The 21,808-nt window shown below is 30.3% G+C and overlaps 3 protein-coding genes across 3 annotated transcripts in view; 2 read left to right on the forward strand and 1 right to left on the reverse strand.

The window, feature by feature from the left end:
* LOC121118902 (glutaredoxin domain-containing cysteine-rich protein CG31559) overlaps nt 1-6,259 on the forward strand; it is a 30,702-nt gene extending 24,443 nt beyond the window's left edge. The window contains exons 4-5 of the mRNA XM_040713498.2: nt 2,914-2,979; nt 5,815-6,259. Coding sequence (XP_040569432.1) covers nt 2,914-2,979; nt 5,815-5,994 — 246 coding nt within the window. The 3' untranslated portion in view covers nt 5,995-6,259. The remainder of the gene's footprint in view (nt 1-2,913; nt 2,980-5,814) is intronic.
* A 4,382-nt stretch (nt 6,260-10,641) lies between these two features.
* Fdx2 (Ferredoxin 2) lies at nt 10,642-11,058 on the reverse strand. Its single transcript, XM_071888109.1, has one exon. It carries the CDS (start codon nt 11,056-11,058, stop codon nt 10,642-10,644), a length of 417 nt encoding a protein of 138 aa, XP_071744210.1.
* Nucleotides 11,059-16,735: 5,677 nt separating this feature from the next.
* On the forward strand, nt 16,736-18,359 carry Vps36 (vacuolar protein sorting 36). The gene is made up of 5 exons (XM_040712870.2): nt 16,736-17,129; nt 17,205-17,332; nt 17,398-17,601; nt 17,655-17,819; nt 17,882-18,359. Exons 1-5 carry the CDS (start codon nt 16,868-16,870, stop codon nt 18,263-18,265), a joined length of 1,143 nt encoding a protein of 380 aa, XP_040568804.1. The 5' UTR covers nt 16,736-16,867; the 3' UTR covers nt 18,266-18,359.
* The last annotated feature ends 3,449 nt before the right edge of the window (nt 18,360-21,808 follow it).

Genomic DNA, 21,808 nt, shown 5'->3' on the forward strand with positions numbered 1-21,808 from the left:
GCTACAAAATTGAGGATTTTTTCGAAGAAAGATGTCATTAAAAGTATCTATTATATATATAGTTAAGAGTGTGATTTTTGTAGTGTGTGAGGAGAAGGCAGGTGCTAGACTTATTGTATTACTAAAGAAGGGATCTGTCTAAAGAAAAATCTAAGTTTAGCGATTAGAAAAGGAAAAATGGTTGATGAGTGTGCTTTTTCTTATCTTTTGGTTATTATTTAATTTTGTCATGGGGTGTTCACATCTACCTCCAATTGAAGAACTTTCGCATATCTTTGTTTTAAATTGATTTAAAAATGCATAATATAATTTTCTCCTCCAAAATCATATAACAGACTGGCGATATTAACAAAGGGTCTTTATTCAATAATGCTATATGTCTCGCTCCCGCCTTCTCCTTGCACTCTTAGACAAATCCCCTATATAGTTATTACTTAATTAAGGAGGAGGGAGCGACAAGTCCACTTATTAGTAGAGTTGACATAAAATAAAAAAAAGAGCGCGAGAATAGTGAGGGAGCGAGACATATCTTACTACTCTTTAACCCTTGTTAATATCAGCTGCATGTTATATGGTTTTGGGGGTAACAAAGTTAATTACTACCATAACCAGGATAAACATTTAAAATAGCATTAGTACGTAAAAAATATTGGGTGAAGTCAAAAGTTATGAGTGTTATTCGCTTTATTTTGACAATAAAACTAAAATTAACATTTAAAAAGGATTAGTTGACATAATGTGCCGGTCCAACTCGACGATTTCCATCATTTTATCGACATATCCGATGATTGGCCCCAGATCGTACCTCATCTGTGACGTCCATATTACCAGAAAGAAATCGTTGGAACCACCGCTGTGCTGTTGTAATCGATGCAGTATTGGATCGAGAAACAGCACCAATTTTTTTTGTCCACATGCACCGCCTTTTCATTTTGGTCGTTTTAATATTGAAGAAAGTATCGAATTTTCTCTTTTTTTGCTTCCATTTTTGAACTTTGTAACATCCAACCGGCTTCACCAAACAAAAAACTGTAAATAACTTTTTTTAGATGTACGCTTAATCATCAATCATACTTTAAGTTATTTTTTATGACATTTAATAACTTATGAGATATAGCTCACTGAACACATCTAGCGAAAAAACGCTCAGAACTTTTTTCTTTACCTAATATAGAATATTTATTATCATTTTCAAAAAAATACACCTATAGTAAGCTGAATTTCTTTACTTAGAAATATCTATTAAAGAATTTTAAAAAAAAAGAGAAAATGCAACAAACTGTTTTCCTTTTCTAATCTACAAAATGTACATCTATGCAACAAAATCTTGTACTTAAAGTATAAGTATAATCCTTAGATTTGGATGAAATATGACTTTAATGTGTGCATATTTTTTAGTAATTGGTATCCTTGTTTTTCTTTTCTTTACAAAGCTATCATTATTATTTAATTTTGAACGTGATAACATCTCGTTATTAAGTAATATCTATTGTGTGTACCCATAAAAGGTGGAGATTAATACTGAGTATTGGTTGGGGGTAATAACTAAGTTTGAAGGCTTTTAAGGCTCAGACCAGAATTAAAGATAGACATCGGAATAATTATTGCCTTTGTCCTTCATAGATATGGAATGGAATTTGTGTTTATTTCCTTGGTCTCATAGCTACTCGCAGCTACTCTAATGAAAAGACACACATTAATATATTTAAAGAAGTGATATTCATTCTCCCGTTTACAGTTTATTTACAATGTACACAGAATGTAGTTATGTCATAGTATCTTTTTCAGAGAAAGTTTGACCATTACCACTCGTTTAGACACTTATCTGTGTCTTTATATACGTAGAAAGACTCGCATGTTTAATCTTTTTAATGGGTCTTTAAGAGAGTTGCTTCACAATATGATGAAATCTTAATAATAACAATTATTTTTGCATGTAAATAACAAGCATTAATTCATCAGAGTTAGTGCAGGGAAAAAGTTATGTAAGGTCAAGCAAGTATTTCTATATTGAAAGAAACTTGCAAATCTATCAAATGAATCACGTAGTATAACTGATTGAAATGACATGAACAAGCTTCTTTCTACAATCCATGGATTTTCTTTTCTTTCTAGGAAAAATCATAATAATAGTAAGGGAGGAAAATCCTAAGCATTTTAAAAGTGTTATTTCTTCGTGTTGATGGCATATGAAGAGTTTTTTTTTTAAATTTCTTAAACTGTTACAAGGGAGTTTGCAAGGAGTTGTCTGAAGTTGTTGTACCCCCTCCCCCCCAAAAAAAAAAAATAGGAATCTTTACTTTTTACTAGAAAATAAAATATTTGATTTTTTTTTGTTTGAATTTTTTGTTTACAGCTGTGAATTTTCATAATTTTTTTTCCAAAAAATTTAATATCTGAAATCTATTTTTTGGTTTTTTTGTGAATAACTGAATTTTTTTTTGTAAAAATTCCAAAAACTTTTGATACTTAAAATTGAATTTTTTGATTTTTTTTTTCAAAAATTTAATATTTCAAATTTTTTTCACTCCTACAGTCCTAGTTATCTTTTTATTTTCCTTACTTCCAGCTAAGATTGAAGAATATAAAAATTAAAAAAATAATGCATTTCTTTTTTTTAGCATACCGGCAAATCATATTTTCTACTACTCAGGATTGTCTGTAAATGATTAAATCATTATGTTATTATTTTTATATATGTATTAAATTTTCAAGTTGACAATTTGGATTATAAATCTATTTATCATATTTTTAAAGTGAAAAAGCACATGATCAAGAAAAAAACATTTCATTAACTAAATTAAAGGCTTTTTGTAATTTTCTTTCAAAATATGATATGTTTTACAACTCTCCAATCATTACAGTCTCTTTTTTTCAGCATGGATATTTATTTTTATTTTTCTAAAATTTCAGGATGCAGACATAATTATGCGCATGAATGAGACTGGTAAATTACGACATACTCTTAGATCTTTTAAGGTAATAAATCTACAAATTATAAGGATAATTATTTAGCCATTTTTGTTATTTATTTCTGTTAATTTGAAAAGTAATCTTCATCAGATCCTTGACGAGGATTATTCTAAGGGGGAACATGGATTTGACTAAAGATTAGATAAAGTAATGAATATTAATACGGGTATATGTAATTTTGCCGCGATCATTTCTGTTTCTTGGAGATTTTGCGAGATTAAAAATTCTCCGCCATTTTATGTTGTTATACCGAGTGGTCCATTACAATCTGAACACTTTGAATTTTAAAATTTAACCAGATTAATTAACAATAGAATTTCAACCAAATTAGTTCTATCGATGTATGTGTGTCTGAGCTCTCTTAATCATTAATGTAGCCGCCCTTAGTGGCAATGATGGCTTCCAGGGGCGAAGGAAGACCCGGCTCCTGCTACAGATGTATTCCTCTGTCATGTTGCCCCAGTGCTGGCTGAAAGTGGCATTGATGGCCTCGGTGTTTAGATCCCAGACACTGCAGGCATTACCCTCGACATGCACAAAAAGGTGTAGTTGAGGAGGTTAGCATCAAGGCTGTAAGGGGCATTTGTGGAACATTTGTCCTATTTTTATCGAAACAAAAGTATTTAATAGATCTAAAATTTCTTACATATACCTATATTAAACAATCAGGCCTATGATATTTATAAATCACACAGTTTTATGACATTATTAAATTCAATTATCAAGCTTATTCTTATGTATTTTATTTGTAGTATTCAGTAGGCTTACTTTAGGCTTATATATTGAAAAAAAGCACCGTATTTCAATAGTAGAGTGTGTGTGCATCTCTTTTAACTAGACGTATAATTAATAAATAGAAAATGACGACAAGTCTGAGATATTAATTGGTTTTTTACTCATAGGTAATTATACACAACACTTATCACACGCCTTCTTTTTTAGGTATAGGTATACATTCGACTATTTGAATCTAATAAATGGTTTGTCTGTTTTTTTCATAAATATATGACAATTGTTTGACAAATGGCCTTATGAACTTATGTTATGTCATTGTAGTCATTTTTCAGTTATTCTACACTATTTGTAGAGGACGCGCTTGAGCCTTCACTTACAGGTTTCTAGTATTATATGCCATGACTATGAACAAATTGCCTCTAGTGTTGGATCGGTCCTAGCATTGCCTTCCTCATCAGTGTTTTTTCCATCGTCTTTCAGTCTTTTTTTTATCGGTCAGTGCTTTGGACTATCAGTAATATAACTGATTAAAAAATAAGTAAGGTTGATTGACGTCATCAACGACCGGAATTTATCAGTTTTAGGACTGATACGCAGAATTTTTTTTTTTTTTTGCATTTCTTAAATAAATAAAAAATATGTACATGAATAAAAAAGTATTCTATAAAACAATGTAACTGTTTAAATTTTGAAAAATAAATTTAGTTCCAATTTTTCCCCTCTACAAAAAAAGTAATTAGCTCATAATTTGTCTCTTCCAAGCAATTCTGGCTTTAAAATTTTCAAATAAGTTTTGTCCTTCGAAATATTAAAGTTCTTTGTCAAATTTTGTCCATTGTCACTTATATAAAATTTTATTTGTCAAATTTGGTGCTTATCATAAAAATATACAAGTATTTGGTCAAAATTGTCAAAAGCCCCCCCCCCCTAAAAAAACCTGGTCAAGGCCCTGGGTATTATTATCTATTATAGTCACATGCCTTCTTATCAAACTATCTATTAAATTATTCGCAAAAAGCCAATTCCAACATCTGTCAAAATTTTAAAAATGTATTATCAGCTGCAATTAGGTTACCAACTCACTGAAAAATAAATAAGGAACACCTCACTGGCAGGACTTTTTTTTATAATACGGGAATATTCTGTTTATCAAAGAACAGTTGGCAACTAAATTTTAAAGTTTTTCCTTTTTTAAAGTATTTTACCCTGAATTGAATAAGATGCATATTTTTGAGTGGCGTGAACACATGGAAAACTAATTATTAGTAAGCAAGTCACTTTAATAATAAACAAAACCAACTGAATAAAATAGGAATCTTTCTTAAACAGAAACCTGTCTTGCTTTCTTAAAACTTTATAAACTAATATAAAACAATAAATAGAAAGTAGAACTTACATCCTTAAATAGTACATCTATAGAACATCTGTAGAAAAATAGTATACATGTTTGTGCCTCACATTCATTTTCCAGTGGCATTTTACTAACTATTTTTTAAAGCTCACAGTATTACGGAACAAAGTGGATTTTTTGGGACGATTTTGTTTCTCAAGGGACGGTTGGCAACTCTAGCTGCAATCCAACTTCATATAATTACTAGTGTTGTGTGAGTCCTTATTTATTCGGTTTAGTCCAGTCTTAGGACGGGTCATATCAGTCCTTGAGACCATTCTTTCTGACTGTCAGTACTAGAACTGATTTAACAATTAAGACTTTTGTTGATATCCGCTGCCTCTTTTATTATTTTGGTAGTAGAAAATGAATTACTACAATAGAGAAGATAATCTTCTACATTTAAAATAGCATTACTGCAGGAAAAAATATTTTAACTATATTTAATTTATTTATATTTATTTTACTTTCCATTTTTAAATCAATTAGAAGATAGGGGATAATTCTTCTTTTAGAGTCAGATGTTAACAACCCCACAACCTATTAAATACTGAACAAAAAAGAAAAAAAGAGCACACTCATCTATGATTTTTCCTTTTCTAATCACTATACTATTTTTTTTCTTTAAACATATCCCCTCTTAGTAATAACAAATGATTTTTATCTTACAATTATTATAAATAGAAAATAAGACTAATAAATATTATTGATTTCAGTCGAGTACATTAAGTGACATTTGCCAAAGATGTGGAGGATTTGGAATGTATCCTTGTACGTCCTGCAATGGGAGTAAAAAATCTCTTCACCGAAACAACTTTACGGAAAAATTTATTGCTCTCCGATGTACACTGTGTGATGACTCTGCCCTTTTAAAATGTGACGTTTGTTTGTCTTGAGAAAATTCAAAAGACTTTTGAAATATTTATATTGTAATCATCACATAATTCAGTTACCTTTCCTCCAATTTATTAAATATTCATTCCTTATTATAAATAACTAGCTATTGATTATAACATGTTTTCCTGTATTCTCTCATACACAAGCCAAAGTTGCTGGTTTTTACTATTTTTGTTATTACAATTTACATTTACATACATGGGTTAAAATGCATTTATTTAAAAAAAGAAAATATTCGATAATTATACATTTCGAAACACTGAATTTTGCTATTTGTTTATTCATTTGTACTTCCTAAAATGTCTACCCTTCGGATATATGAAATATTCATTAATATTGTTAACACATATATTGGTAGCATTACATATATTGTCATCGACATAACTTGGAGCTGATATTAACAAGGGTCTTAATTCAGTAGTAATAGTTGCATCACTCCCGCTTTATCCTCGCGCTCTTTTTTTTCTTACGAAAATGTCAACTCTACTAATAAGTGGTATTACTCGTGGTATGAGTCCAATAACAAACTATCTATATCTATTTCAGAGTACTATCAGCAGAGATTTAAATAATAACAGGGGAAGTCAAAAGTTCTGAGTGTTTTTTCGCTTTATTTCGATAATAAATTAACATAATTAGGATTATCTGATTGAGATCAGATAGGCGTCGTGTTTTTTTTTGTTTTTTTTTGGATAACTTTTGTCCATTTTGAAGGCAATTTCATAATTCCGCAATTGAAGAAATCTTCGTCACTATTGGTAAAAAAACTTGACCAGCTCATTTTCAAAGGCCTCCTTTAAGCCCAGTTTAGTGGCATCAAGAAAATTTCGCAAATGCTTGAAAAGGTAATAATCGCTTGGTGCCAGGTCTGGACTATGCGTTGGGTGCAATTGAATCTCCTATCCACGCTCTTAGAGCTTCTGGCGCGTCGTGTAAGATGAGTGTGGCCTGGTGTTGTTTTGATGGAATAAAAGTCCCTTTTATTGGCCAATTCTGGCCGCTCCAGGTAGATCCCCTACTTCAATCTACACAGTTGCAAACAATAAATGTCCAAATTGAGTGTTTTGCCCGATGTGATTCCTTTCCAATGCCACCAAACACAAAACCTAACCTTCTTGGCCGTTAATCCGGGATTTGCGATCGTTTAAGCTGCTTCACCATGCTTTGACCACGATTTTCTTCGACTGTTCCCGAATGTGATCTATTTTTCATCAGCACTTACCATAGGCTTCAATAATGGATCGATTTGGTTACGTTTGAGCAAATAATCACAAACATCAATTCGATCCAAAAGGTTCGTTTGCGTCAATTAGTATGGCACTCATACATCGAGATTCTTCTTAAACCCAGTTTTTGGCTAATGGTTCCAAATAGTTTTCTGGCTATCTTCAGTTACTTGGCAATTGAATAAGTCCTCACATGCCGCTCCAACTTGACGATTTCCATTATTTTATATTTTTTAAGTGTATGATTAATCTTTTAGCATTCTTTATGGTTTTTTTATGTAATGTATTAATCGTGAGATATAGCTTACGAAAAACCCTCAGAACTTTTTACTAAACTTAATATTAAATGGTATGTTAAAAAAACGAAAATAATAGTGGTTACACTGAAAATTTTAAAAAGGTTTTTGTGGAGATCAGCTACAATCAGCTGTGGTAAGAGAGGAGAAGGACAAGGAAATAAACAAGAACATTGTTAAGAGTAACTCCGATGTCGATCCTCAATTCTACTCTCAGTCCAACAAGTACTTACAATTATAACTCTGGAACAAGTCATTAAGGTTAATCTCAGTCTTTTATGAATACATACGAATGTTCAATCTGATTTTCAATATAATATAATATATTTATGTCTCTTGAAGACGATAAGACCTAAAAACATTTACTAAGTTTAGCTAGGATAGTTTATTTATCTTAAACAAATTATTTTGCTGTAATATAGGTACCTAACCTTAGGTATAACAGCACGAAAGGTCTTAAGAGTAATTTTTTAAATTATATTAGTGATGATGTTCAATCAAGTAATTTATAGATGCAAAAAGTTTTAATTTGAAGTTTGTTTTTCTTAATGTAATTACAGGATTTGAGTCAAGCTCGATGCAAGTCAGATTGTGTTCTATCTCGAGAACTTAATTTAATCATTACTACGAAAGGAAAATAATTAATTTTAACGATATATTTAAATTAACTACTATTAATTACGACTCAGGAATTAAATAATAATTACAACTACTAAGGAAAATAAAATACATTCTTCAGATTACAAATTCCAAAAAACGGGCTAGCTACAAAATTTACACAATTAACATCACAACTCATCAGCATCTCTTCAAGTGCAGCTATAAATACAGGTTACAATACAAGATTGATGAGAATCGTATATATTTTGGGCAATGGCATGTTATAAAAATGAAACCTGAAATCAACATTGTAACTGTGACAATTTGAAGAATGTTTTGGGAGGATAGCAGCTCAGCTGTCATGACGTTTCATTAGATCAGCTACAATCAACTGTGACAGGGGAGTAGGAAATAGAGAAGGACATTAGGAAGAACCACTCCGATGTTGATCATCAATTCTATTCTGAGTCCTAAAAAGTCTGACAATTATAAGTCTGCAACAAATCCTCAAAGTTACTCTCCTTCTTTTATGAGCACACACGAATGTTCCATCAGGTTTTGAGTATAATTGAACGTTTTTGAAAATAAGTTTACAACACAGGAGTTAAATAATAATGACAACAGCTAAGGCAAAGAAAATTATTCTTCAGATTAACAATTAAAAAAAACAGGCCAGATAAAAAATACAAAGGATTCACATGACTTTTAATAATGCTCAAAAATACTTTTTTTGTAACATCACAATCAATTTTTTATGAAACATACAATACAGGTACAACTGTGAGGAACAGACAATCACTTGATCTAACAAGTCAACTTGTATGGAATTCATTCAAAAACAAATGCACCTGTTGATGATTTCTATTTTCATCTCTTAAAATGGTCACATTTTATAAGCACAAGATACTTTCTTGATTTTTTTAAAACCTAATCCTATCCATTAAACCTATAATTCCAAGGACACTTAAATCTGATTATAATTCGTAATAGTTTTCTATGGAGAGAGACGTCACCCCTTTAAAAATGTTTACGAATTAAATATCATTTACATTAATAGGAGTGAAACAAATCAGATTCATGCAATTTTGTTTCCAATCAACAATGCAAATGTACGAGACTTTCCAAACGCTTGTCTGTTAACAGTAAATAATAAAACAATAATTTTGCATTTTTTAAAGTTTGATAATTATTCATGACTAACTCAACATCAATTATATGTTCAATGATATGATTACTAATATCCGTCAATAACAAAAACCGAAATTATGCTAACATTAGTCATAAAGTAAAAAAGAGCTGGCAATAAATACGCTCAAAAAAGGAAAAATGAGACGACTATGCTATGGGTTCTATAAAAAAAATATCAGAATGAATAATTTCCTTCTTCTATGTATGCGTGAGTTGAGGGCACGTGATTTAGCATCGGATAGCTGTACCAATCGACATAAAAGTTCCAAAGGTTCCTCCCCCTTGAACCATAATTTTACCAACTTGTCCTATTAACTCCTTCCCTCTTAGACCGTAACGAAAAGCATTGAATCCACCAAAGAGTCCCCCAGATGCCATCCCTATGCACATACCCATCATAAATCCAATCTTGATTCTATCAAAGCAGGATGCACCTCCAGTTTGAGCCATGTTTATACCCTAAATAATTGAAACAGTTAAACATCAGTACGTGAATAAATTATGTTTGAATATGAGTATATCTACTTTTATTTACACAGACTAAAATTGTTATTAACAGAAATAGAAAAATATGTTTAAACTTTATTTCCAGCCATGATTATTCGGAGAATCAACAAAGTGTGCTTAAAATGAGGTGTATATGATGGCAAAACAAGGCTAGTTTCATCATTTATCAACAAAACAATGTAAGATGCTAGATTATAGAGCGTTTTCGCGTGACGACGGCATTGTTGATGTCGAGCATTTTGGAGGACTAAATAACCAAGTTTTATGATAAGGAAAACACTTTTTTATTAAGGGGAACTATTGGATGTCAAGATGGGAAGTGAACAAGTACAAGGACTGAAACTTAACTGCCTATTTATATATTTTGCCTTATCTTATTACAAATCAGACCATATAATATTTATTAAAAATATTCCATACAATCTTATTTCTTTAGTGTAGAATTTTGATATTTTTCTCTAATTATCCTTCTTTTCTCGTCCTTAATCGTTCAACAAAAAAATTGTACTTACCTAGGCATTTTTCAGTAAATATTACTTTGATTATATTCAAATATCAGTATTTATCTTGGAAATCAAATAGTATTCAGTCAGGTTTTAAGAATTTTTTATTCTTAAAGATATTGAATGAAGTTTCATCAATATTTATTCGAAATTATCCCTTTTAGGTAGTAAAAATATCAAGTTTGAGCCCCCATCAATTATGATGCAATTACGGACGTGAGTGAAAACGCTCTCTACAAGAAGGACGATCGAAACTGTATGTAACTAGAAGTTGAATTAGTTTTATTTTAAGATTGAAGTTTAATGATATCCATGACATTGAGGATCTATCTTTGATCTTGGATTCCTCCAGGGACATCAATAATGATTCCTTCCATTTTGGGAGTCACCTCAACTTGGCAACCAAGCCTTGAGGTGTCTGTGAGTCCATAGGCTAAATCCAGCATGTCTAACTCCTCATCTGATGGTTTTTCTGCCATTTCGTCAAAATCTTTTTGAGAGAAAATGAGATGACACGTGGAGCAGGCCAGAGTGCCCTCACAAGCTCCAAACCCATCAATGTCCACATCTTTATCGATCACAATATCAAGTAAATTGTCCCCTACTTTGCCCATTACTTTCTGGGTAGCTCCATCTTCATAGCGAAAAGTTAGCGACACTTTCTTTGTCTCGTTTCTTAAGGCAGCTGAAGAAGAAAAGAGCCTTTTGGCAAGAAAGCCCCTTAGCAAAACTCTCGAGAACATAATAGGTTGTCGTATCGAAAGAAGTGATGATAATAATAATATCTTAGAATAATCTCTTACCGAAGTATTCCTTGAAAGTTGAATAACACCACACGCTCCAATTTATAGCTATAAACGTCGTGACAATGAGTTTTCCCCAATACCTGGAGTAGAACAAGGCTCAATCACTTAACCTCATCAGGGGAAAAATGTATTTTTATGGTTAAAGATGAAATAGCAAAACCTAATTGACTTTGTACAATATTACTCCCTTTTTATTTCATTAGCATCAGAAAATCTATGTGAAATCACGTGCTACAATTAATATCTCTTCCAGGAAGATAACATTTTTGAACTGAAATAAAAACGTTATTGATTAAAAAAAATTGCGAAGAGTAAGTACTTCAACCAGGGATTGCTACATTTATTCTTTAACATTTTTCTGCAAGTCAATTACAAAAAAATGATTAATATTATAATAGATAGTACTTTTTTCAGAATATAAAACAACATTAGTGAAAATAGCATATTGTCTACATACCCATTATTATTGCTTATCAATTAATTATCGTTCGATCATCCCATATTCATCCCTATGATCGATCCTCTCTCTTTCTTAATTATATATTAATAATTCAAGTTAGATATATTGTTCAATCTACATCCTTTACCAAAAAGATGATTCTTAACTTTAACGGATAAAATATCCAGTCTAAACTTGATTTTTGGTATTTTTTTTTTTTTTTTTAATTGACTTGTAAAAAAATGTTGAAGATAAAATCTGTAGCATTTCAAGGTTGAAACACATAATCTAAGCAAGTTTTTTTAAACAAAAACATTTTTATTTCAATTCAAAAATATTGTCTCCGTGGAAGATAAATTAATTGTAGCACGTGACTTTACAACGAATTTTTGACACTGATAAAATAATAAGGGAGCGATATTGTACAAACTCAATTAGATTTTGCTATTTGATTGTTAACCATAAAAATTTCACTTCCCCCAGCTTCCACTATAATATTGTGGCAAGTAAATGTGCATTTTATTTCTTCATTCAGGGTGAAATATTATTTATACTGCACTAAAAAAAATTATGTGAGGTCATTTTAAAAATCCGACGCATATTTTTATTTAAACTGGAGTCTTGAATGTATCATTATTGGTTTTCATTTGTTTATATAATGTTAATAAATTAATTTCTACATTATAGATGTTGTTTTATTGAAGTCCTATACTTGTTCTAAGAACATTATCTCCATGTATATCAAGTAATTCACTTTGTTCCTGGGGTTGTCTCCAAATCATGCCAAATAACGATTTAACAAAGGTATCCCTCTGCAAAAACGAGGCTGTGTGATTTCAATATCCGTGCTTCATCCCTCTTTATTATATCCCAGTATTATGTAATAATATCTTCTAGTAGACCAAAGACAACAGCTGTATTATATTTCTCAAGATCAGAATATTTATAAACTTCCTGCTTAACTAAGCCAAGTGGCTCAGTAAAAATCTTTGCCACCTTAAGATATCCTGAAATACAGTTACCTTGTTCACCTCCAAGGTTAATAGAAATACATGTATTTATTATTAACCTTGTGTCACCTCTATATTTTTCTTTCTGTATATTCGATCAAGAAAACACAGGCAAGAACAGAGAAATAATGTAAAAAAAAAAAAAAAAAAAGAGTCTCTTGCTAGCCACAAAATTTATAAATGTCGAATCCATTTGATAAATCAAAATGATAATTAATTAATAATATTAATATTTCAAATAAAACTAAATAGTTACTATTATTATACGATTTTAGGCTTTGATATTTACATATAAATAATGATTGATTAATGATTACACTTATTTTTTAAACTTAAATGTCATATTTTGGATAATTATTAATTTATGCAAGCTAAAATTAATATTCTCAAACATTTGTTTTCTTTGACGAATTTATATCAACAAATTATTCTTATTAACTTTTTGGTGCGTCGTAAATTCCATATAAAGTTGACAAAATGGATCATTACAATAGAATTGAAATTAATAAACTTTATTTGGAAGGACATATCGGGGCCAGAATAGGTATATTAAATCAAACAAAGGTTTTAATCTATAGTTAACATTCTTTGGTATCATAATTCATTCCACAAAATTTGGATGCAAAGCCTATAATTGCCTGAAATATGTCTATGAAATATTGGGTTGTATATATAAAGTTTACTAATTTTTGTTTCAGATTTATTTAATGTTGACGCATCATATAGTTCTATATTTTTTATTTTGACAAATTGATATTTCGACAGGCAATATCCAAAAGTTGATAAAAATAATTCTTTTTTAAAACTCGTTCAATGAAAAAAAAAATTAGATTCCCTGAGTAATTCGCAATAATAGAAGAGAATTATACAGATATGTCACGGTTGAGTTTGAAATCCAGTAGAATTGTTGATTTTCCTTGTAGAGATCATGATGGAAATCTGTCGTAAGACAGATTACGACCATGATTTCTAATAGGAAAATCCATAATTCTTCTAGTAGAGGTTACAATCCTATTCTCTTCTAGGACAAATTACAATTTTACTGAGGGAGATAGTAGAATTGAATATTTGAAGAAGTTGTGTGTTTTCGAATATATGACGCCAAGTCATAACCTCTCTATAACCTATTATATAAATATATATGTTATTGCACAAATATCTTTTATAATTAAGGAATGCTATAATTTATAGCATTTCTTTACAATACACTGTTTCTCTTGTTGCAACACTATTATGCCGAACATTGAAGACATCACAAGGTCTCATCAAGCTCATGTTTCATATAAACAGGAATAAATAAACTTCAGTGACACATGTTCAATATATTTTTATTTAATGCGTTATTTTTTCTATATTCACCATGCAAAAACATGGTGAACCTGTTGCACTTGTAATCGATAATGCGTCTTGTCATTCGAAACTGAAATATATTCTAACGGGGGAATTCGCTTCATGTAAAATAATTAAAATGGGTCTCTATATTTATATGTTCAATCCAATTGAAAATATCTGGTTAATTATTAAGAGTCGCAAGAAAAAAGAACTTGCCAAGAAGCTATCAAATATTCTAAACTCCCAAACCCAAAATCTAACCATTCACAAGAGTAGGCTATGATAATTGGAGCTGCTTGTCCAAAAAGCATAACAACAAATTATTCCAGAAACCTGTGCAAGATGTATCGCTAGTATACAAAGTAAAGTTAGCTCTGATTTAAATCTTGAGGATATGACTTTTTAAAAGAATATACAAGACCATTTATTGTTATTATGTATATATTATAATGATTCTGTATATTCTAATACTAATTTATATAAATATATTATATTATATTCAAGAATAAATATACCTTTAAAGACTCTGATTTTAAACTCTGATATATATAAATACCCTTACTTTCAACAATATACATATTTGAGTATATAACATGGTTTGATATTTAAGCCCGGTTTTACTACCAAAATTTGGAAAATATCAAGTTTCGAATTCTTATTAGTAATACATGTTTTCTAAGTCAAAATTTTACGTATAAATATGCAATGGTTTTTAGATATACTCATTTTTCTAAATGTATGTCTAATTTGACAGAAATAAAAATATGGCTTCAGCATTTTCAAGTTCTGCAAATAAATTTATTAGTAAAATACCTATGGATTTGAGAACCTGTAGTTGTTCTGTGACAAATTGGACCTTCATTTAGTCAATATCAAGTAACTGCTGGTCATATCATTGTGCAATACCGAAATATGGATACTTTGCTCAAAATTCGAGTTTCTGTTGCTTCGTAAAAAAAATAATTCCAGAAGCACTACATAGTTCGACTCAAATGGTATCATTTTCATAAAAAAGTATATCCTGAGCTTAATCGATTAAGTTTTCACGAATATCGCTCATTCCGTATTTTGGTTGAAGCCTCGTGTAATACAAAATTTTGCATTATAATTTTAAATGCTTAAATCTTAAGAAAAAACAATCGGAAATATCACAACTGATAGGAGAAAAATAAATATATTAGGCTAAAATATACTATTTCAGGTACAAACGAACAAATTTTCAAGTATCTAGCTCAAACATTTTTAAGTACCATCCAGTTTAATGACTGAAGGTATTTCTTTCACACGACAATAAAATTAGGGAGTAGGGGTAATATTTTTATTTTTTTAAATGTTCTTGTACAAGAAATAGTATAAATTAGTTATCAATTTAAAGCTTATTCAATTTCCAATAAAATTATGTGTAAATCAAGCATGTAGTCCTTTCCTATCAGTAGCCAGGAATTTATCTAAAAGTGTGAATTTTCGATTCCGTTTGTCACTCGAAACATATTTTTTAAACGGTTTTAAAAAGTTATGGAAGAAACAACTGAACGAACATTTTTAATTAAATTCCTGGCCGTTAAATATCATTTGAACATAAATACTGATTTTTTTAAATTGTAGATTCTATATGTCTACATAATTGGGATTTAAAATTTTAGTCACTCAAAAACCGTCATTTTTGGCAAAAATTGGTCACAAATTCAATTTTATTAGCTAAACAACACAAAATACTGGACTAAATCTTAAAAAAATCATAATCTACAGACATTTTAACCATAGAAAAGACTTATTAAACAATTCTGAATGTTTATATTCTACACTAAATATTTTTTTCACACTTTTGGCAGTGAAACCGGAGTCAAATCTTCAACCATGTCATATACAACTATTTTTTGATTACCCTTAATAAGTTTGAATATTCTTATTATGAATTTGACATGTCTTATTTTGAATTGGACAATACCCATTTTGAATTTTACTATTCTCAATTTGAATTGGAAATGATATAGATGACGGTAATACTAATAAAATAAGTAATCATTGACTGACAAATGAGTTCAGGAGTAGAGCAAGACTAAATCACTCAGTCTCATGCAGGGGTTAGTGTATTTTTTAGGTTCAAAAATCAAATGATAAAGTAGTTCACAATATTACTATCTTGATAATTAATCAGCATCAAAGAATCTATGTAAAGTCACGTCCTACATGTAATATGAAATATCTCTTCTACACAAAGACAACAAATATAAAAGGTTTCGATTAAAAAAACTTACTTAGAGTAAGTGTATCAACCTGGGTTTACTACACGTATTACATTTTTATACAAGTCCATGATAAAAAAAATACCAAAAATGGTGTTGAAATTGAACATTTTAACCGTTAAAGTTAGGATTTTTTTTTTTGGCTAAGGAAGTTTAATATTTAGGATAATGTAAATCTTAAACATAGAAAAAAGAGAGCTCGAGGATCGAATGATGTTAATTGATTAACAACACTAATATTATTTATTGTAGGCATATTTTGTACGTCATTCCTTCACTGAATCTTATTAATTAATTTTGTTTCATATAATAATAGCATAATTAATTTGTTTCTATTGCATTTAAATTTTTTGTCTCCGTGGAAGATAAATTAATTGTATAACGTGACTTCACAGCTATTCTTTGACGGTGATGAAATACAAAGATAGCAGTATTGTACAAAGTCAATTATGTTTTGCCATTTGATTTTCAAGCCTAAAAACTACACTACAGGCCCTCTACCTGTCTTTTTGAGGTTGAGTGATTTAGTCTTGTTCCACTCCAGATATTAATAAAACTCATTGGCGTAACTTAATATTTGTTTATTTACGCATAGCTTGATCAGCTACGCTTCATAGTATAAGTATAACTCCTATTCGCCAGATTATATTAGCTAATAAATAATAATATGTACTAGTATATAGTCAGGTCAAGCAATAGATTCATTATCTGGAAAGAATATGAATCGTTTCTATCCTGGAAGTGATAATCCCCACCCTGGGGAGTTTCTCTTAGGAGAACAAGATGGGGTCTATTTGTATCAAGGCCATGATAAAACTCGTTTTAAGAATGGAATCTTAAAACTCACGTCTCATCGCCTTATTTGGGGAGAAGAAAACTTATCCTTAGATCTGGGATCCATCATGCTCACAAAGGATGAAGAAGCTGGTACTTTTTCGCTTAGGAGTAGTAAAATTGCTCTTCATCTCCTACCAGCCACTCGTAATACTAATTAAAAATATCCATATTGATTTTAATATTTACTAATTCTTTGTATGTTCTTTTTTCCCTTGTCAGGTTCCTCTCCTTTGAGTAATGAGTTCAATGAAAAAGAGGACTTTGTGAGACTCTCATTTCATAGTGGAGGAATGAAATCATTTTATTCTAAGCTTACGGATGCTCTAGCTCAACAACAGTGGCTTATTGTATTAATAAATATTTCATTAACTTTTAAATTCATGTGCTTGTATAGTATTTTATATCTCTTTAGAGATCCTCAAGTGCAAATCCATCTCGAAAAGTCCTCCCTGTTAAAAAAATACGTTCTGGTATAAGTGGAATAGAAAGATCAATAGCTACAAGAGCCAAAGAACGGAATTCTACCATATCTCAAGCATTTCAGGATTTAGATCAATTAATGGAGATGGCCAAACCTATGGTTGCTTTATCTAAATCCATATCTTCAAAGATTCGAGTAATATATTCCTAGTATAATCATATTTTAATACTTATTTAAAAAAAATTAAGGAAAAAAAAGGCAATATAACCGAAGATGAAACTATTCAGTTTAAATCTTATTTGTTGAGTTTGGGTATATCTGATCCTGTCACTCGTGAATCTCATGGATCTGGTGAAAAGTATCATTTACAATTGGCGAAAGAGATTTTTACTATATTGGAATCTCCCATGAAGGTATTCTAAATACATGTTATATTGTTTCGTTCATATCTTTATTTTTGTGTTATCCTTGCTAGGATGCTGGTGGCACAATTACATTGACAGATGCATTTTGCCGAGTAAATAGAGCTCGAGGTATGGAATTACTCTCTCCTGAAGATTTACTAAATGCTTGTAAAGTCATGAAGCAGGCAGGAGTGCCTTTGATTTTAAAGACTTTTGATTCTGGACTCTCTGTACTAGTCAATAATGAAAATACTGAGGATATTCAAAAAGATACTCTTAGTTTAGTCAAAGAAAATACATGTTTGACACCAGATGAATTATCGAGGTTGATCGCTCTTTCCGTTGTCTTATCTAGAGAGCGACTTTTTTCAGCTGAAAAGGCCGGATTACTTTGTCGCGATGACTCTGTAGAGGGTTTAAAATTTTATCCAAATAGATTTTTATTCGATGAATAGTTATGCAAAAAAGTTTCAACCGATTAAACTAAGAATTGTTTATCTTCTAATTTCATTCAGTTTGATATAAATATACATTATATAACAAATTTTACTTTCCATGGTGTAAGAATTATTTTCATGCTTCCCTTCTCATTTGAATATTGATCAATATTTAATTATTAAATCTATGAAAAAAATATGAATGACATTAGATGGTATTACTCAGCTGAAGGTAATTAATTAACTATTGGATTGTTTGATTTAATAATGGATTGAATTAGGGCTGTATTCGCTAACCATATCCTTGGGGTAAATTTAAGTTTTTGCTGTCTTCAAAACCTCCACTAATTGAAGGGAAAGTTTTGTATGCAACGGATTAGCAATTGTTTACGGGATTTTTTTCAAGCAGGTCCACGCGGGTAATTTATTTTTTTGGCTAGAGTTGTTTTATGCCAATGAGTCATTTTTTAATTAAGTAAGCATATTTGTAGCAACATTTTTATCAATTAAAAAATTTTAAGTTGAATTTTAACTTAAAATATCACAAGATTGTCTGCGGATACTCAATGAAAAAAAACACGATGTATTTGAATTTTTATATTACTACCAAATATGCCACAGTTATTCTTAGAGTATTTTTGAAATATTTATGATGATTGAAATTGCAATATTCATGGTGTATGAGTATCAAATTCGGATATAGTATCGAAGTTGCATTAAAAAAGTTAAGTTAGATTGCTGAAGTAAAAAATGTATTCAGCCTATTACAAACAAAATTTAATAATCAGTAACTGCTTCAAATTAAAGGGATGTCCTCTTAATCGACATATTATTAATCAAAATATGAGTATTGTTTTCAATCGACATTTGACATTCCAAGGATCGTACACAGGGGCATCCGCAGGAATAAATATATTTACATATAATTTTTTTCTTTGGGGGATCTCGGTTTTGGGTTTTTTTTTGAAAAAAATTCAGAAAAAATTGAAAAACAAATTAAAAATTTCAGAAAAAATTGAAAAACAAATTAAAAATTTCAGAAAAAAATTCAATTAAAAATTTTTCCTAACAAAAATTCAAATAATAGATTTTTTCGTAAGAAATTTCAAAATTCACTGTTATTTACTAAAAATTAAATTTTTTTTGAAAAAGATGAAAATTTAGTTATTTACAAAAACTTTGAAAAATGAAATTTCAAATATTAAATTTGTTCGAAATTTTTTTTCTAAAATCAACAGTTATTAATAAAAAAATATTTTTGAAAACAATTTCAAAAATAAATTTTTTTGTAAAGAAACTTCAAAAGTAGCTATTCACACAAAATCCATAGTCACAAAAATTTCAAAAATTAATAACTATTGATAAAAATTTAAATTTTGGTAAAGAAATTTGAATAATTAAGTTTTTTGTAATAAATTTCAAATATTAGATTTTTTCGAAAGAAATGTCACAAATTCACTGTTATTATCAAAAAATTATTTAAAAAAAAAAAAAAAAGAATTCAAAGGTTAGTTTTTTTTTGGAAAAATAACTTCAAAAATTAAAGTTTTTGGGGAAAAGCTTAAAAAATCCATATTTATTCATAGAAAAATATTCAAAAATGAAATTACAAGTATTATATTATATGTAAAAAAATTTCAAAAATTCATAGCTATTCACAGAAAATTAAATTTTTCTGTAAAAAAATCAAACATTACATTTCAAATATTACATTTTGTTTGGGGGAAAAAAAATAAAAAATCAATAGCTATTCACAGAAAAGTAAATTTAAAAAAATCAAATATTATACTGTGAAGCACTTCTTCATTGGATCTGTCCCTAAGAATCGAGATCCCTTGAATAGACTATGCCATTGAAGAGAGGATAACCAATAAATTATCAACTTACGTTGTTATATTAATGTTATTGTTTTTTTTATCAGTGAATAGTACATGTGTGACGTCACTTAAAATTACATCAAATTAAAATGCAGAATCTTAGCGACACACCTTCCCCTTCCACAATCTTGTAACAGTCAAAGTTAAATATAATTTGTATATATCTGTTATAAACTAAAAATAATTGAATAATAAATATATGCGTTAATAAGTTATTCTTGTTGTCAAAACTCGACTTTTCCAAGTTCCTTTTTACGATTTTGAACACTCATAGCTCTATCGAATAAGTGTTCAAAATCGAAGAATTTCAAAATTTCTGAACAATTAACAGTTTCTCGTAAGTTTTTGTTTTTCACTACTAGGGCGATAAACAAACGCACATTGAGAGTTTTAACATTGTCTATTGCTATTTGTCAAGAAACTTGAAGAGTCTTTATTCAATTGATTTTAATAGAGTATGAGCAAACTTAAAAATATATACAGGGATCGGAAGCAAAATTTGGACTGTTAATAAATACTAATTATCTAATTAAAATAGAGATGTTTTGTAATTTTTTTGATCTCCTGTTCTTTTTGAATAAGTAAACAATAATGAATCTCAAATCTTTCATCATGAGTGAGCAAGAAGTAAAAAGGCAGAGGATCTCAAAACCTTCTTGACGTCAAAATTGAGGTAGAAGAGATTATGGAACTTGTAAAGTGCTCCAGGAGCCTCATTTTCAAGGTGGTCATGATGGAAAATACCTCTCAAGGAAAGAAGGAAGTGGGGAACACAACTTGAAAAGGGATTCTGAGTTTCTGGGAGACCCTACAAAATCCATGAATCGCCTCTCTAACGAGTTTGACGTGGAGGAGGGGACAATCAGCAGGGCTGTGAAGGAGGACTTGGGGTGTCTTCTTACACAAGGAACCCATGCCACTTGCTGACGGACACTCTGAAGGAAAGGAGACTGCAGAGGTGCAAGAAAGTTCGTGCGTAGATCAAGGCAAATGGATCCACAATAAAAAAATTCTCTGACTACAAGACTACAGAGGAGGTCAAGGGGGTGTTCTGTACAAAACATCCGGCCCAAACAATGGTCCTGGGGGTCGTGGCGTCCAACGGCAAGAAAATGCCTCCCTTCATTTTTTAAGGCTGTGGCGAAAATCGGCCAGGAGCCCTACTACAAGGTGATGAGGTTCACCATAGTGCCATGGCTCAAGACCACATACCCAGTGGACAACTATGTGTGGACCCAAGATGTTGCACCCTCAGACACATCGGCCAAATGCCAGAAGCTCTGTGCCGACAACGTGGCAGTTTTTTGGCACAAGGACATGTGGCCATCATCTTCCCCGGATTTGAACCCGTTGGACTTTGCTGTGTGGGGCACTTTGGAGAGGGAGACTAACTGGACATCTCACCCGAATGTGGACTCCCTGAAGGCCACCATTGTGAAGGAGTGGAACAACTTGTCCGAGAAGTTCATCATCAACTTTTATATTAAACTAAGAAAAGGTTAGCTGGCATTGCTCAAGCGAGCGTTAAGGTATTTTTACAGCGGAATAATATAGTGCCTGTGTATAATATGAAATGTATTATTAAAAAATTGGGTTATAAACTTAAAATAACATATATACATGATAAAATTTGTTAGATAAGAAGTCCATCATTTATTTTGTCAAAAATTGCCAAATCAAAATT

The sequence above is a fragment of the Lepeophtheirus salmonis genome, chromosome 5 (assembly GCF_016086655.4).
Source record: "Lepeophtheirus salmonis chromosome 5, UVic_Lsal_1.4, whole genome shotgun sequence".
NCBI lineage: Eukaryota > Metazoa > Arthropoda > Copepoda > Siphonostomatoida > Caligidae > Lepeophtheirus > Lepeophtheirus salmonis.

What these genes read in the sequence shown, in the direction of transcription:
- Vps36 (XM_040712870.2), top strand. Translation starts at nt 16,868, where the DNA reads ATGAATCGTTTCTATCCTGGAAGTGATAATCCCCACCCTGGGGAGTTT. An exon ending in TCATCTCCTACCAGCCACTC is followed by an intron (nt 17,130 to 17,204) that starts GTAATACTAATT and finishes TTCCCTTGTCAG; the next exon opens with GTTCCTCTCCTTTGAGTAAT. An exon ending in TATTGGAATCTCCCATGAAG is followed by an intron (nt 17,820 to 17,881) that starts GTATTCTAAATA and finishes TATCCTTGCTAG; the next exon opens with GATGCTGGTGGCACAATTAC.
- Fdx2 (XM_071888109.1), bottom strand. Translation starts at nt 11,058, where the DNA reads ATGTTCTCGAGAGTTTTGCTAAGGGGCTTTCTTGCCAAAAGGCTCTTT.